The following is a 13397-nucleotide window of genomic DNA, read 5'->3' as shown; positions in this document are numbered from 1 at the left end:
TCCACGAGGAAAGCACCATAACTGAAAGTGGCATAAATATGTGTTTGCAGGTCTCACATGGATGGTGAACATTGTTTGGGCTGCAGTGAAAGAGCTGCTGCATTTTGTCTCTTCTGCAGCCTCATTCTTACGTATGTCAAAGAAACTAAAATAACACCAGTTGTTCATTTCCCCTTTCCTCACAGAACTACCTCCCTTGTTGCCATTTTGTCCCAAGGTCACTAATGTGAGCTGTGGAATATAGTGAGCTCTGATCCATGCAATTCTAAGGACGATTAGATGTAGAAACTCCCTAATATTGAAAGCTTGGATCTGTCCTTTCCCAAGAAATTATAAGTGGTTTTGTCCTTAGTCTTGAGTAGATATGTGATGAGACGTTAAAATGTCAACACCTCAATTTATAGAGAATATCTTAAGTTATTTAAAAGGTTTGGTTTTTGATGGGTTTTTTCTTTTTTTTTTTTTTGAGTTGTTAGAGCTAATTTTTCTGTCCCTCTAGGGCTTTTACATACTATTTAGGTTGTCTTTACCAGTGCAGGAGTATAAAAAGAGAACAATAACAAATTTTATAAGTGTTGAAAATAGAAAGGAGAACAAGACAGTATTTTTCCTCAAAAATGTATTGCATTCAAAAAACGTTTATGATATTAAAGTTTTATTATCTCTCTTTTGTTTTGAAATGTACATATTCCCATTAGGAATTAATGCAACCTTTCCAAACACTATAATATGCTGAGAACGTATAAGACATAAGAATATTTAACTAAGTAAGGGATGATGATTTTCTGAGCTAATTTATTTTTTACATCAAAATTAGTAGTGGTTGAGGTCACCCTAAATTCATTTTTTTTGACATTTTAAACTTGCAGAAATAGCCATTTTATTTTTCTTTGTATTAAGTGAATACTTTTTTTAAAAAACAGCCACGTGTACTTTGACTTAGTCTCCTTTGCTTGGGAAAGACTACATATTTTATTAAAACAGTGGCATTTTCACAAAGCAAAGCATTTGCCCTAGCATCTGTTTAAAAGAATAATGAGAAAATTATACAAATTTAATAAAGACATGAACCTTTTGTTTGGCGGCATAAGGTAGTGTGAAACCTTGCCTTTCAGAGCAGAAACTATTTTTTGCCTCTGGAAATTTGGACCATCTCCTCTTAGACCACTGTGCAGCTGCTGGCTAACCTGGCTCTTCCAGGAGTGCTGCCCGCTCTCTGCCTGCTTGTCACTGGAGCATTTACCCTGGCTGCTCACCTGCCTGCAGAGGAACCTGGCAAGCCCAAACACTTTCCTGACCTGTTGGAGCAACCATCTGGAAGGGGGCAGACGCCATTATTCAAAAGTATTTTAGTAGATGGATTTAGGGGCATTAAAAACTCCCAGCAGGAGCACAGACCCTGCCACATGGTTGGTAAAGCATCTGTCCTTGAAGAAAATGCTGCCTGTCTCAGGCAACAAACATAGGGATATGTATGACAAACAAAGAGAAACAGTGCCTTGGAGTGGGATGGTGCCATGGCATTTTTTCAGCTGCTGCCAATGGGAAAGCAACACCTTGAGTAATGGGGTTCCTCTCCCCTATGCTTCTAGTCCCGTACAAAGGGCAATTTCTTCCATCTTCCATCTCATGGTAGTGTCTTACGTTGGAAAGTATTTCACAAAGGGAGGGGAAAAAATAGATAAGGAAGGCAAAAAGTTAAAGCAAATGCAGTATGTGGGAGGAGAGATTGTCTGTTCCATGTCTGGGGGGGAAAAAAGGTCTTTCCTGCGTGACCCTGACTGCTGTCTTGGAGCATAAGGTGGAGCAGTAAATTCTATCTCCGGCCCTGCTCTCTCACTCTCCTGTGGTACCTGTGGATATGTCTGCTAATGGTGGCAGTGATGACAGTTGTTAACTGGACAATGTTTTGACACTGCCAAATCCTTTTGCACAGGTCATTGTCTGCCTGGTGGTAAATGGCAGCTGAAAAGCTCTGTGTAACACATTAACAAATTCTTTTGCTGTCCAGACCTCTGAAGTATTTTAAAAGCCTTGTTTAAAAGCTCAAGCTTTTCTGCTTCACAGCTCATTTTTTTTTCTTGTCTCATGGTAATGAATTGACTGTAAATATGAGTGGCACCCCAGGGAAACGATAGGCTAGGGTCATGCAGGGTGTGACCTTAGAAAAGATGAGATTCCTTCCTGAGGATCTCTCATGAAGTTAACTTTGGAATGTTTACCAACTACCTGTCTCACAGGCAACAGCAGGATTTGACCTTGTCTTTTTATAGTGAGTAATCAGCTGTAAATGCATAGATTTCAATGGAGTTATTAACTGATACTGGTGCAACAAAAGCTCCATTTGCCATAAATGTTATGGAGAGATGACAACCAACAGACTGAACAGATCTGTTTCTCAGTGATCTCTCAGGCAGGGGAGGTAACCAATCTGTTCCGTGCTGCTTTGGGCCATCTGAGCTTCCCTTAAGAATTTAGATTTCCATATAAGTTGCATTCAGTTTTTATTCATATTGGCTTAGAATATGTTTCATGTCATTTTTTTTTCCTGCAGTAATAGTAAAAATCTGTTTTTCTTCCCTAACTATGTGCAGGCTGGCATGGCTTTGACTTATGATCCAACAGCTGCTATACAGAATGGGTAAGGAATGCATGTTTTCTTATGCCTTTTTAAAAATTATTTTGAATGTCATCTTCTATTTTCTCTTTCTGTGGTGAAACTTTTTCAGAAGCAAATTGACCCAGTCATATTTTGTCTGAAGCATGTAAAACTATACTGTCAACTTCTGCTTTTAGTTTCCCTTTTCTTTTTATGCCCTCTTGTTTGCAATATCTTTTTGAATGGGAAGCTGTTTTTCCTGATAGTTTCCATCTCTATTTGCCCAATGTTAGTGGATGTTTTTTTAATCTCTCTCTGTCATGAAGTGGAAACCAGTAAAGTTTTCCTTTACTGACTTTGCTTTTGTTAAAATAATCATTGAAGATTCCAGTGTATTTTGGATAATAGAGCTATTACTTCATCTGGGGTTCTCTCTGCAGGCTGGCTAGCATCCATGGCATTGTCTGAATAAAAATGCCAGATAGGGAGAAAGCCTTAAATTAGTGTGTAAGCAGATGGAATTCAGGGGTAAAATTCTGAGCAACACTCTTCTTCACTTCTCAGCTACCATTTGCTGACACAAGGATTTGCAACTTTTTCTCAAATTGAGCAGAGAAATTACATCATCACATTATTTACCTGCGTGATTGCAGTTCCAAATATTTCATGAACCAGAAAAAGATATCCTTGAAATCTAACTCTACTTTCAGAGAGGTTAACAACAATTTGAAAAGAAGCAGGAGGTTTGGCCCTGAACCCCTTGACAGTCACTCTTTGATCAGAGAGACGTTTGATATGTTATTAAATTCCGATCTATGTTCTCCAGCTGAATGGGAAAATTTATTGATGTAGATGAGAATGACTTTATTTGTTAAATATTTGTTAGGGCACTGCTAGTTGAAACATTTAGGAAAAAAACTAACATTCCCATAGTTAAAAAAACCCTACTAAAATCAATAGTAATAGTCTATTTTGATTAATTGCCCTTTACAAGCAATGTTTTTGTAGGACTCGTGATATTCCCATGTGTGGAGGAAGAGGCCAAACTCAGAAGAAAAGATAGCTTGTTTGGAGTTGTGATTTCAGATTCTTCTGCTTCTGTTTCCCTGTTTTGACCTCCAAATGAGTTTTTCTCTTCTATTGTTATACTTTTCAGCTGGTAAAATATTATAGTCTCTGAATAAAATCATCACTGGTTCATAATCCACCAGTGTTTCTTGCAAAAAACTGGCTTTTATTTCAAATAAATTCCTGCATGTCAGTTATGTGAATGTTTTGGAAACTGTAATTTGAATGATCCTTGTGATTAATATTATTTTAATTCAAGAATAATTTTTTGAAGTTATGAACGTTGTCTCAGAATCAGACATGATTTGTATCAACGAGCATGCACGGTGTTCAGGTCAGACTGCTCGGATGGTTTGGTCACTCAATCGTTTGAACACGCTGTCACTGATCATTTGGAAAAGAAATTGTATACAACGGAGAATTTCAGCTGTGCAGTTTTTAAATATTCTTTTATTTGTAGAGCACGAGATATACTACAGTACCAGATATCTCTCTAAGAGTGACAATTAATTACTGCTTTGACGTATCTCTTCTTTCTAGAGTGTCAAAATATTTTCAGTTTCATCAGAACTAAACCATCATTCAAAATGCTCTTGTGGTGAGAACTTGATTGTATGCAATATCAAAGAAGCTCTTACTATGCAGAAAAATTTGTCCATCAAAAGTTATGCAATTGTTTTCCTGCCATGTTACACTGGATTTTTTTAATCTGCCCAGGCATTCACATAGTCATCTCTACATATCCTGTAGATATAAATTTTTATTATTTTTCATAAACCTCTTTACTTGCAAGAACATTGAAAATTTTGCTCATGGGGTTTATTTTAGTTAAGTCGATGCTTTTTGCTTGTAAAATATGTAAATGCAGTCTGTTGCTTGCTGACACGAGACACAGGCATCATAGCAGTAGTGTGGTCATGGTGCAAGAGACTTAAAGGCTCTTAATGACTATGAAGTAAAACAGGTTAACTCAGTTATCAGTGAAGGGACATTGGGCAAACACATTGATATTCCTAGTGGTGAGGGCAGTCTGGAAGTGAGCACAGAGCTGCTGCTTACAGCCCCCCCTGTGTTGATGCTGTGCCCACACCCCCTCTTGCACGAATGATGCTGCATGATACTTTGGCAGTAAGGTGGGTCAAGCTGTTAAGGTTTACGTGGAACAATGTTGCGCAAAGGTCTGTAAAATAAAGGCCACTTCCTTGTAGCAGGTCTGGTCTGTGCAGCAGTTGGGACAAGCAGGTGCTGACCTGCTGTGATAAGCATGAGTTGCACAGATCTGTGTGTGCTGGTGCTCCCACTGGGTGTGGAGCTTAGTGAACTGAGGCTGGGGATGGGAAATGTAAAAGATAACCAAGTTGAGGTGATGATTCAAGAAGACTTATGAATTACCAATAAAACTTAAGAAGAAAGATTCACTGCACATGCTGACATCTACTAGAGCTCTCTATTGGGTCAATAGATGCATTTTGATACGTGTAAGTTGCTAAGTCCACAGAGGATTATATGGACCATGAAAGTCTACTAAAGAGACGCGTCTCTGCAGGTATCATGGTATTTAAAATGTGCAGTTCCTTAAGAGGTGTGGATTATATTAGGTTTTGAGTTGAGCCATAACCAAACCTCAGGGAAGAATCTGCACCCTTGTTTCCAAATGAAAAGATGGGTTCTCATTGCTCATGGTGTAGTACTATCACTTTTATTACTGTATAACTGCATATTTGCCTTGAAAATCTATAGCAGGAATAAAACAAAAGAGAGCGAGAGAGAGGCTTTCACTAAAAATAACTAAGATTTTTTTTCCCCACTAAGCAATAGATAATTTTCTTCAGTGTCTATTACATTGTAAAGCTTGATTCTCCATTTCATTATATTGTTTTTATGCCCATGTAGCTCTGTTTAAGCATCCAGTGGAGTTACATCAGCATAAAGCTGGTATAATGGACTGGAGAATCCAGCCCGTAGTGTACCATAGCACTGCAGTGTGAGTTACTGAAGATATGGTAAACATACGCTTCAGTAGATAAGCACTTTTCACCTAGCAATCTCTCTGTGCCTTTTTTTCGTTTAAAATCAGCCTTTTCTGAATCCCATTTACAAAGGTACTCGAGTTTTATTTTGGGGGGTAGTGTGCCTGTTGTAATATGCTATTTATTTTTCAATTTGTGGTATTAACATGGTTTTAGTAGTTTTATGCACTCATATTAAGAACAAGATAGAGGTCTTGTACTTGCATGGTAAGGAAGCTCATTTAAAATGTTCCAGAGGCTGGAGTCCTCCTGGCCATTTGTCTAAGATTGCGAGGTACTGTAACAGTTTAATATCTGATATCTGGGGGACTATACTGTGCATTTGCTGGCCAATGGGCTCAATATTCAGATAGGTCTTTTCCAACTCAAACATCTGACTGTGTGGCTTATTGCAACAGAAAATTGCTGCCTTGATAATGCTCGGTAATACTCTTACATTATGTGAGCCCCAGGATACTATTTATGAATCTAACTTTTTCAGTACTGCCCGCAGGCATGAGGCATGAGCAAATGGTGTTTATTGCAGTGCAAATAGGATCTTTCTCTTGTGCAGATTCTGTGTGGAAGGTTGCATATTCCCCCACAGAATGGGAACCATATGGATTTTTTTTTTCTACTTTTTGGCAGGGAAATAGCGACCAGACACTGCAGATAATGCAGTCCCCAAATGCGAAGGGAGGGTTGATGTAGCAGGGGAGTATGTGCTTTGTCTATTAAGCAACAGAAACTGTTGTTAAAACGCTGCCTCTGTGTGTCTGATGATGTACTGAAAACATGGTTCTTTTCAACATCTCTTAAAAATGTTTTCTTTTGAACCCTTCTTTATAAACCCCTCTTTAGGAGCATCGAGGAACATCTTTTTGCCTCCTAGTGAGGAGTTTCCCCTGTACTTATGACCATGCTGAAAAAATCCATTTTTAATACGCGGACCATGTCCATTTTGCCTTGCCCTTGCCACCTGCATGCTTGTGCTTCTAGCATTTCAATTGCAGCTGAGGAGCAAGGACATTGTCTTATGCCTGCAAAAAAACCCCCACACGTGAGGATGCAAACTGCATTTGCAGAAAATGCAGCTGAGCCTTTTGGAGAGCTCTCCTTGGAGCTCACAGGTCAACTACCACAATGTCTACAGCTCTCAAAATACCATACTAGATACTGTTTATTTTAATGCCAGGAAATTTGGAGGTATAATTTAATATATCTGAAATGAGTCAAAGACAGTATAACTCATATCACTTTCCACTCTGCTTTCTGATATAGATATTCTGATGACTGAGAATCCTGTATTCCCTTGAATGAACTTACAACATGCATCTTCCACCTCATTTAACCTCTCCCTGAGCCTAAAGAAAAAAAAAGGCAAAGGCTGAATATAGCAAGGTCAGCAGCTGCAGATATTGTTGGCATGCTGTAGGGTTTACACCAGAACAGACCACTGTTGCATTTTTGTTCCTCTTGTCTTTTGTTAGATCTCCAGCATGTCACTTAAGCCAATTACGTGTTAGGACATTAGCCTATTTGTATGCAAAGGGAATTTAGGGAGATGCCTCTGAGTCCCATGGTGAGGGTATGTTGAGCCCTCTTTGTCAGTGGACCCTGTCATGGCAGTGCATGGCTCCAGCACTTTGGTAGGTTGAGCATCCCATACCTGAGGGTTGCTCTGCTTGGGTCTGACAACAGCAAGGACATCCCTATCCTCACCATACCACCTGTATTTCATGTGTGGCAGAGATCCACATCCTTTATTTTTAGATCCCTTTGGCCACAAGTGACACTGTGGAAAGAAGACAAGTCTTTGTCTCTTGGTGTAAGAGATTCCTGATTGAAAAATGTTTGCCCTACAACCTGTCACAGTGAATCAGATTATTAACTTGATTTACTATTATTATTAAAATTAAAATATATGAACATACGTGAATATATGAATATATGGATTTTCTCACATTGTCATTTGCAGCATCAGGTTTTCTTCCTTTCTCTTTCTTGATGCCCTAGTGCACGAATTTTCACAATATAGCTGAGTATCCTGAGAGTATGTTTTATTTGATGCTTATTTGAGAGTATTCCAAATGACGATAGATAAATGGTACTGGCAGGGGTGTTGGAAGGGCTGTATTTTTCTCATTACCATAGTGTATATTCTACAAGCTTATGTACTATTCAGATAACTGCATCTCTAAGCTGAAACTGAAATGGCAAGCTGTCTGTCAAGTTCTTGGCTTAGCACACATTTTCTGTAAATTTGTTGGTATTTGCTGGGATTTACTGGAGAGTTGATTCCAAAGAGTCAGCACTACTTCCAAATGGAAAGTTGTTTCTCCCCTATACTTGTCTTTGTCCAAGCAATTCATATGTAGTATGAGTATGAACCCAACATCAGTGCCAGGCTGATGAATGAAATGAGAACAGAATGTACAAAATATGTAGTTTTCTCAGAAGAGTTTTGGTGTTATATTATCTTTTAGTTTAAGAGGTTTATAGGTATTTCTATACATTATGCATTTTACCTATAGAGTAAATTCTGTCAGTCTGCAATTGATGATTTTCATTTGCTGCACACAGCATTTCTTAGTTCATCCGCTTAACAACAGCACAGTCCAAATGATTTCTGGTTAACATTGACCAGGGAGAAGACCCCTGTACAGGACTTAGATAACATGCATCATGCTAATGCCATAAATGGACCTGGCTAGTGGTGTAAAAATCCTTTCTACCCCGATGTTGTGTGAACTTAATGTTTGATATAATGGGATAAAAATGCCTCTAAGTTCTCATTATACAATATATATAAAATAAGGCAAAGGCACAGTTTTAAAATAGTCTCTGTGCAAGCATTGTAAGGGCAGATAAATGGTCTTAAAATAGCATTATATTTCTATTAAACAAGAAATCAGTCAGACGCCACCTGCTGCTTTTGGCATTTTAAAATCTGATTTGGAATAGAGAGAACAAATGATTGCTTCTCTGTCCCCCTCTCCCTTCCTAACTTTGAATGTTTCTGCCCAGCCTTCAAAGAGAGCAGCCTGTTTTTCCAAGGCTATTGGTTGAAGTCAGTGGTTATTTAACCTACATCCACAATGAATGCATCCAGTCTGAACTAGACTGATTAGTACTGAATCTGTGATGCCAGGGCGATCAGGAAATAGAGCACTTGTTTAAACACCAGTAATGATTTTTTTGTTGTTACATAGCTGTCATGGAAAGCTAGTGTTGATTGCTTCAGAGTGGGGAGGGGAAAAAAATATAAAAAGAGAGGGAATGTAATCCACTTCACTGTGCAGAATCTTCTCTTACTCATTGGTGCATGCTCTATGAGAAGGATCTACATGAGGTTTAGATCAGACAAGAAAATGCTGCACATGAGTGTTTCTGTCTGAGTCCAAAATATCATCATTTTGACAACTGGAAGACTACAAACATTCCTTTTTTTTAAGCAATTTTATTGTTCTGGCCTGCAGTTGAAAGTGAAAAAAGGGCAAATGCAAAAATCTCTACGAGCACACACATATTAAGTACTTACACAATCCAGCAATAGTGATATTTTCCAAGTGATAATTTTATCAATAATCATTAACCGACAGGGAAGGAGAAAGAATATAACATTTATTACCATCAAGCAAGAGATAGTGCAACTTCTGTTCATAGTATGCAACAGTGGAAATAAAACCATGTCAGTCTCAGATTTTCAGTGCTGCCTGGGGCATTTAGCCTCATAATTTTTCATACATTTCACCAGAATAAGGGTTTTTTGCTCTCTGCCTAGATGAATATGAAAATTTCAGCCAGAGTTTTTGTAGCCACCCCTTAATAAAATAATTCAGGCATGTATATAGAATGTGTTATTCTCAGCACTGAAGCATTAAGATCTGAAAAGAAAACAGTACAGCATGTAAAAATGAAATCAGTAATATTGTCTTCAATATCGCGTAAGAAATTTCCTTTCAATAGCTAGCACTCTGGAAAATCAGCTGTCCTTGCATTTCAGATAATTACTTCTTGTATCATGAAGTTCTGTATTTGTGCTAGTTGAAGTGAAAAAAATATGCTTCGTGTAAATATTCTTCCTCCTTCCATTTTCAAGATCTGCTCAATGGAACCATCACATCTTCTTTATTGTGGTTTTGGAAATAGATGGACATAAATTACCTATGTAGACTCTTTTTGTCTTTGCCTAGGAGGCAGTGAATTAGTCAGAGCCTAAGCAGTCAAAAGGTTCAAAAAATCTCCCTTTTGTTCTTTGTTTCAGATTTTATTCCTCACCGTACAGTATTCCAACAAACCGCATGATTCCACAGACATCAATCACACCATTCATTGCTGCTTCCCCTGTCTCTACATATCAGGTACGTCAGATTTCCGCTTGTCTACTATTTTTCCCAGTTAATTATGTTTTGGATGTGGATGAAGGCAGAGTGTATACCATAGAAAATTGTGTGAGTGCTTGCGCTCTTGAGTCACACTTTAAACAAAGGTCTTTCTAGTAGTATTCAGGTATCATTTGGTGTAGAGTTTTAAGTGTTTCCTGCATTCTTTACAGTAGTAATGAAAACCACCATAATTTTTTATTTCAATCAGCTGCTCTAGAAAACAACATTTTGCTTAATTTACAGCTGACAACACCAGAAAGCTTATCATTCTTAATTGAAATGTTTTCTCAGTTTGTCTCCCCTTCATTAGCCAAAACTTTTTAACTGTGTTTTTTTATCATTTATGTTGACTGCATTGTATTTTGACCTTTTGACCTCAGCTGTACTGGCTCCAGTAACAGCATCCTTTAAAAGTGCTCATTTTTATCCAATAATCCCTAACAAAAAAAATTACTTGAGGATAACTGCCCTCATATCCTTCTTTAGTCTGCTACATGCCTTGTTGTTCAGAATTTCTCTTTTCAGCATATCCCTCACAGATTTCCACTGGGAAATTATTCTCTTGCTTTGGCTTTCTGAAATGGAAGTCAAAACCAGGTTGTATAGTTTTATTAGCATTCTCTGGGAACATAGCACTTCACAGAAGCTGGTCATTGGCTATACCTTTTCCAATTTTAGTTATTTCTGTCCTATGGCATTAGTGCTTTCCCAGTCCTGAGTCTTATCTGAAATAAGCAATACAAACTTGCAAAGCTGCCAGGTGGGCTGTTCTTAATGTTTGGGTTGGTTTGTGGGGGGTGGGAGTTTTGAGATGGTATGGTACTGCTTACAGAGAATTCTGGGAGGTTACTGTGCTTTCAACTTGATCTTCAAAGACAAATGATTCTTGTAATTTTCTTTGACTTTTGTATTATTTTATTTTAGATGGGTATGTAACACTTGCCAAACCAAAGTTGTTTTGATGAGGTAAATTCAGCAAATTTCAGTAAGTGGCAACACCAAAGAAGTGTCAGAGCCAGAGGCATATGAATGCACCTCACATGCAATTTTCTTGGTAGCGAGGCAGGCTTAAGAGTTATACTTCCTCCCTCTTATTCAGGCAACTGAATTCAGGCCACTCAACCACCCACCCACACATCACTGCTGCACAGTTCACATTTGCTCCCCTCTTTCATTCTGGTTTGAACCATTGCATCCATTTGTGGTTTGCTGCATTTGCACCAAAAACATTCATTTTTATTTTTTTAACCCATATCATTCTCCTCAGATAGGTTGCAATGTAAGCCCAAAGGCATTTGCCCTGGCACAGAGAAGAAACTGGAAGGGTGCAAGAGTGGGAGCAATGAGCAGCAAGCTGTGGCAGCTCTAGTGTATTTTAACTCATGGGGATTCAAAACATAGAATGTTGTAGTAAAGGTGTGTTTTCATGTGTGTGTGCTGGTTTTGGTTTTAAAGATGTTTTGAGGAACTTGCTTTTCAAGAAAAAATATACTTTGATAAATGTATACAAATGTTGAAGCACACAGTTATACAATTAATACTCACCACTTGCTTCATGAACAAAATCACAGGGCATCTGGAGAAGTGGGACTTTGTAGCTTTCTCCTTTTTACCCCTGATCATGTTCTGTCTGAGGTGTTACATGCCCATCTCTGTGAGCTTGTAGACAGCAAGCGGGGCGCCCACTGATGTCTGTAGCACAGCTACATTTTTTGTTTACTTGTTGTGTGCTGCGGTGCCCAGACTGATACAAAAAGAGACTAAGATACACAATTCTTGGGGCTGAGTCTGAGTTATTGATAACATGTGGACCATTCACATGTAGCACAAAAGGGAGTTACGGCTCGAAGATGCCACCACAAATATGCAAACACTCTGTAATGCGTGTAGTTGTTAGTAAAATCGTTCTATCCTTGGAATGTGTTACATGTCAGTCATAAGGCAGAACAACAAAGAAGGACTTCAGTGAGGCATATGGAGTTCTGGTGGGAATAGACCAACCCCAAGATGCCCAAGCTAAGAATGATCCTGGAGGGGAGAGACTTCTTAAGCTAGCTTTACCATGAGAGCTTTCAACTGGAATAAGTTTCAAAAACTCTGAATTAGATCTGCAGCTCTTAAAGAAAACAGAATAAATAATTCTGGGATCTCTGAAAATGTTATACCTCTAAGAGTTCATACAGATACTTTTGTAAATAAACTTTGAACGTGTTATGTCTCCTGCACCCAGTTAGATGACATGTTCATGATTATATTGATAGATGAAAGGAAACAATACAAATGAAAAAAATAGGACAATATGGAATGTTGAAGACTGCTTTATGAGATAAAATGATGTGAATCATAGAAGTGGTGCAAATCTCAGACTTTCAACTTTGGTAGAAAACATAATCAAATGAAATTTGAAAGCTTTGTTGTCAATAACTTTATGAAGCATAAATTAATTTTGTCTTGAGTTGCACGACTTCAGTATTTTGTCAAAATTAGCACCATAGTTGTAATACAGAGAATATTTTCAAGCAAATCTTTGAGTTAAATTTTAAACTTTTCTGTGCTAATTATAAGTATTTAATATGCAGGTCCAGAGTACTTCATGGATGCCTCATCCGCCATATGTTATGCAACCAACAGTAAGTGGATACTTGGTTATATCCAGCTAAAAGTGCTTACATTGTAGCCTCTCTCTGTTTGTCCAGCCACATTAAATTCCTGGGTCATGGAAGAGCAGCCAGCTGCTACCTGTGACAAGAGCCCTCTGCTGTAAAGATTCTGTTCCTTTAAGGAGCACCATTTGATTTGGTGGAAACAAGAGGATGGGTGATATGTTATCTGATTGCATTGATTGTGAGAGACTAACTAGTTCTGAAGTGTTGCTTGTGAAACTCTGCTTAGGGGACTACAAGCAAGATAACTGCATTCCTTCGCACTTTGAATTGCCAGGATCAACACTTTACCCTTCCCTTATATACCTGTCCATCAAAAACTTCCTGTGTAGTTGTATATAAAGGATCCTCACTGCCTCGCTAGTGCATTTCAACATAGTGGGAAAGGGTGAAGCACGACTCTCTGAGGTAGTCTCTACCAAATCTGAATCTGCATTATGATTTGATCGGTCAACTTTTTTTTTTCCCCTGAGTAAATTGCCATCTCTATCAATTTATAACTACTGCTTAAAGCTGCATTACACTTCTAACCAACATTCATTAGAAGTAGTGCAGCTGATTTTTTGTTTGCCTCACCAAAGAGTTTTGGTCACTTTGTCTAAACATTAGCAATCTACCAGATGCAGTCACCATACTGAATTCCACTATATACAGATTTCTTTAGTTCCAT

General features: G+C 38.3%; 1 protein-coding gene across 7 annotated transcripts in view; it reads left to right on the top strand.

The window, feature by feature from the left end:
- The window catches only part of RBMS3 (RNA binding motif single stranded interacting protein 3), a 765077-nt gene that overhangs the window by 682818 nt on the left and 68862 nt on the right, over positions 1–13397 (top strand). For all 7 annotated transcript variants that reach the window (XM_051789016.1, XM_051789015.1, XM_051789013.1 and 4 more), the window contains 3 exons: positions 2595–2641; positions 9944–10040; positions 12644–12694. In XM_051789016.1, the coding sequence (XP_051644976.1) occupies positions 2595–2641; positions 9944–10040; positions 12644–12694 (195 nt within the window). The remainder of the gene's footprint in view (positions 1–2594; positions 2642–9943; positions 10041–12643; positions 12695–13397) is intronic.

The sequence above is a fragment of the Manacus candei genome, unplaced genomic scaffold (genome assembly GCF_025592945.1).
Source record: "Manacus candei isolate 608988 ecotype Guabito, Panama unplaced genomic scaffold, ASM2559294v1 h1tg000026l, whole genome shotgun sequence".
Classification (NCBI taxonomy): Eukaryota; Metazoa; Chordata; class Aves; order Passeriformes; family Pipridae; genus Manacus; species Manacus candei.
This window is presented reverse-complemented; position numbering and strand designations above follow the sequence as displayed.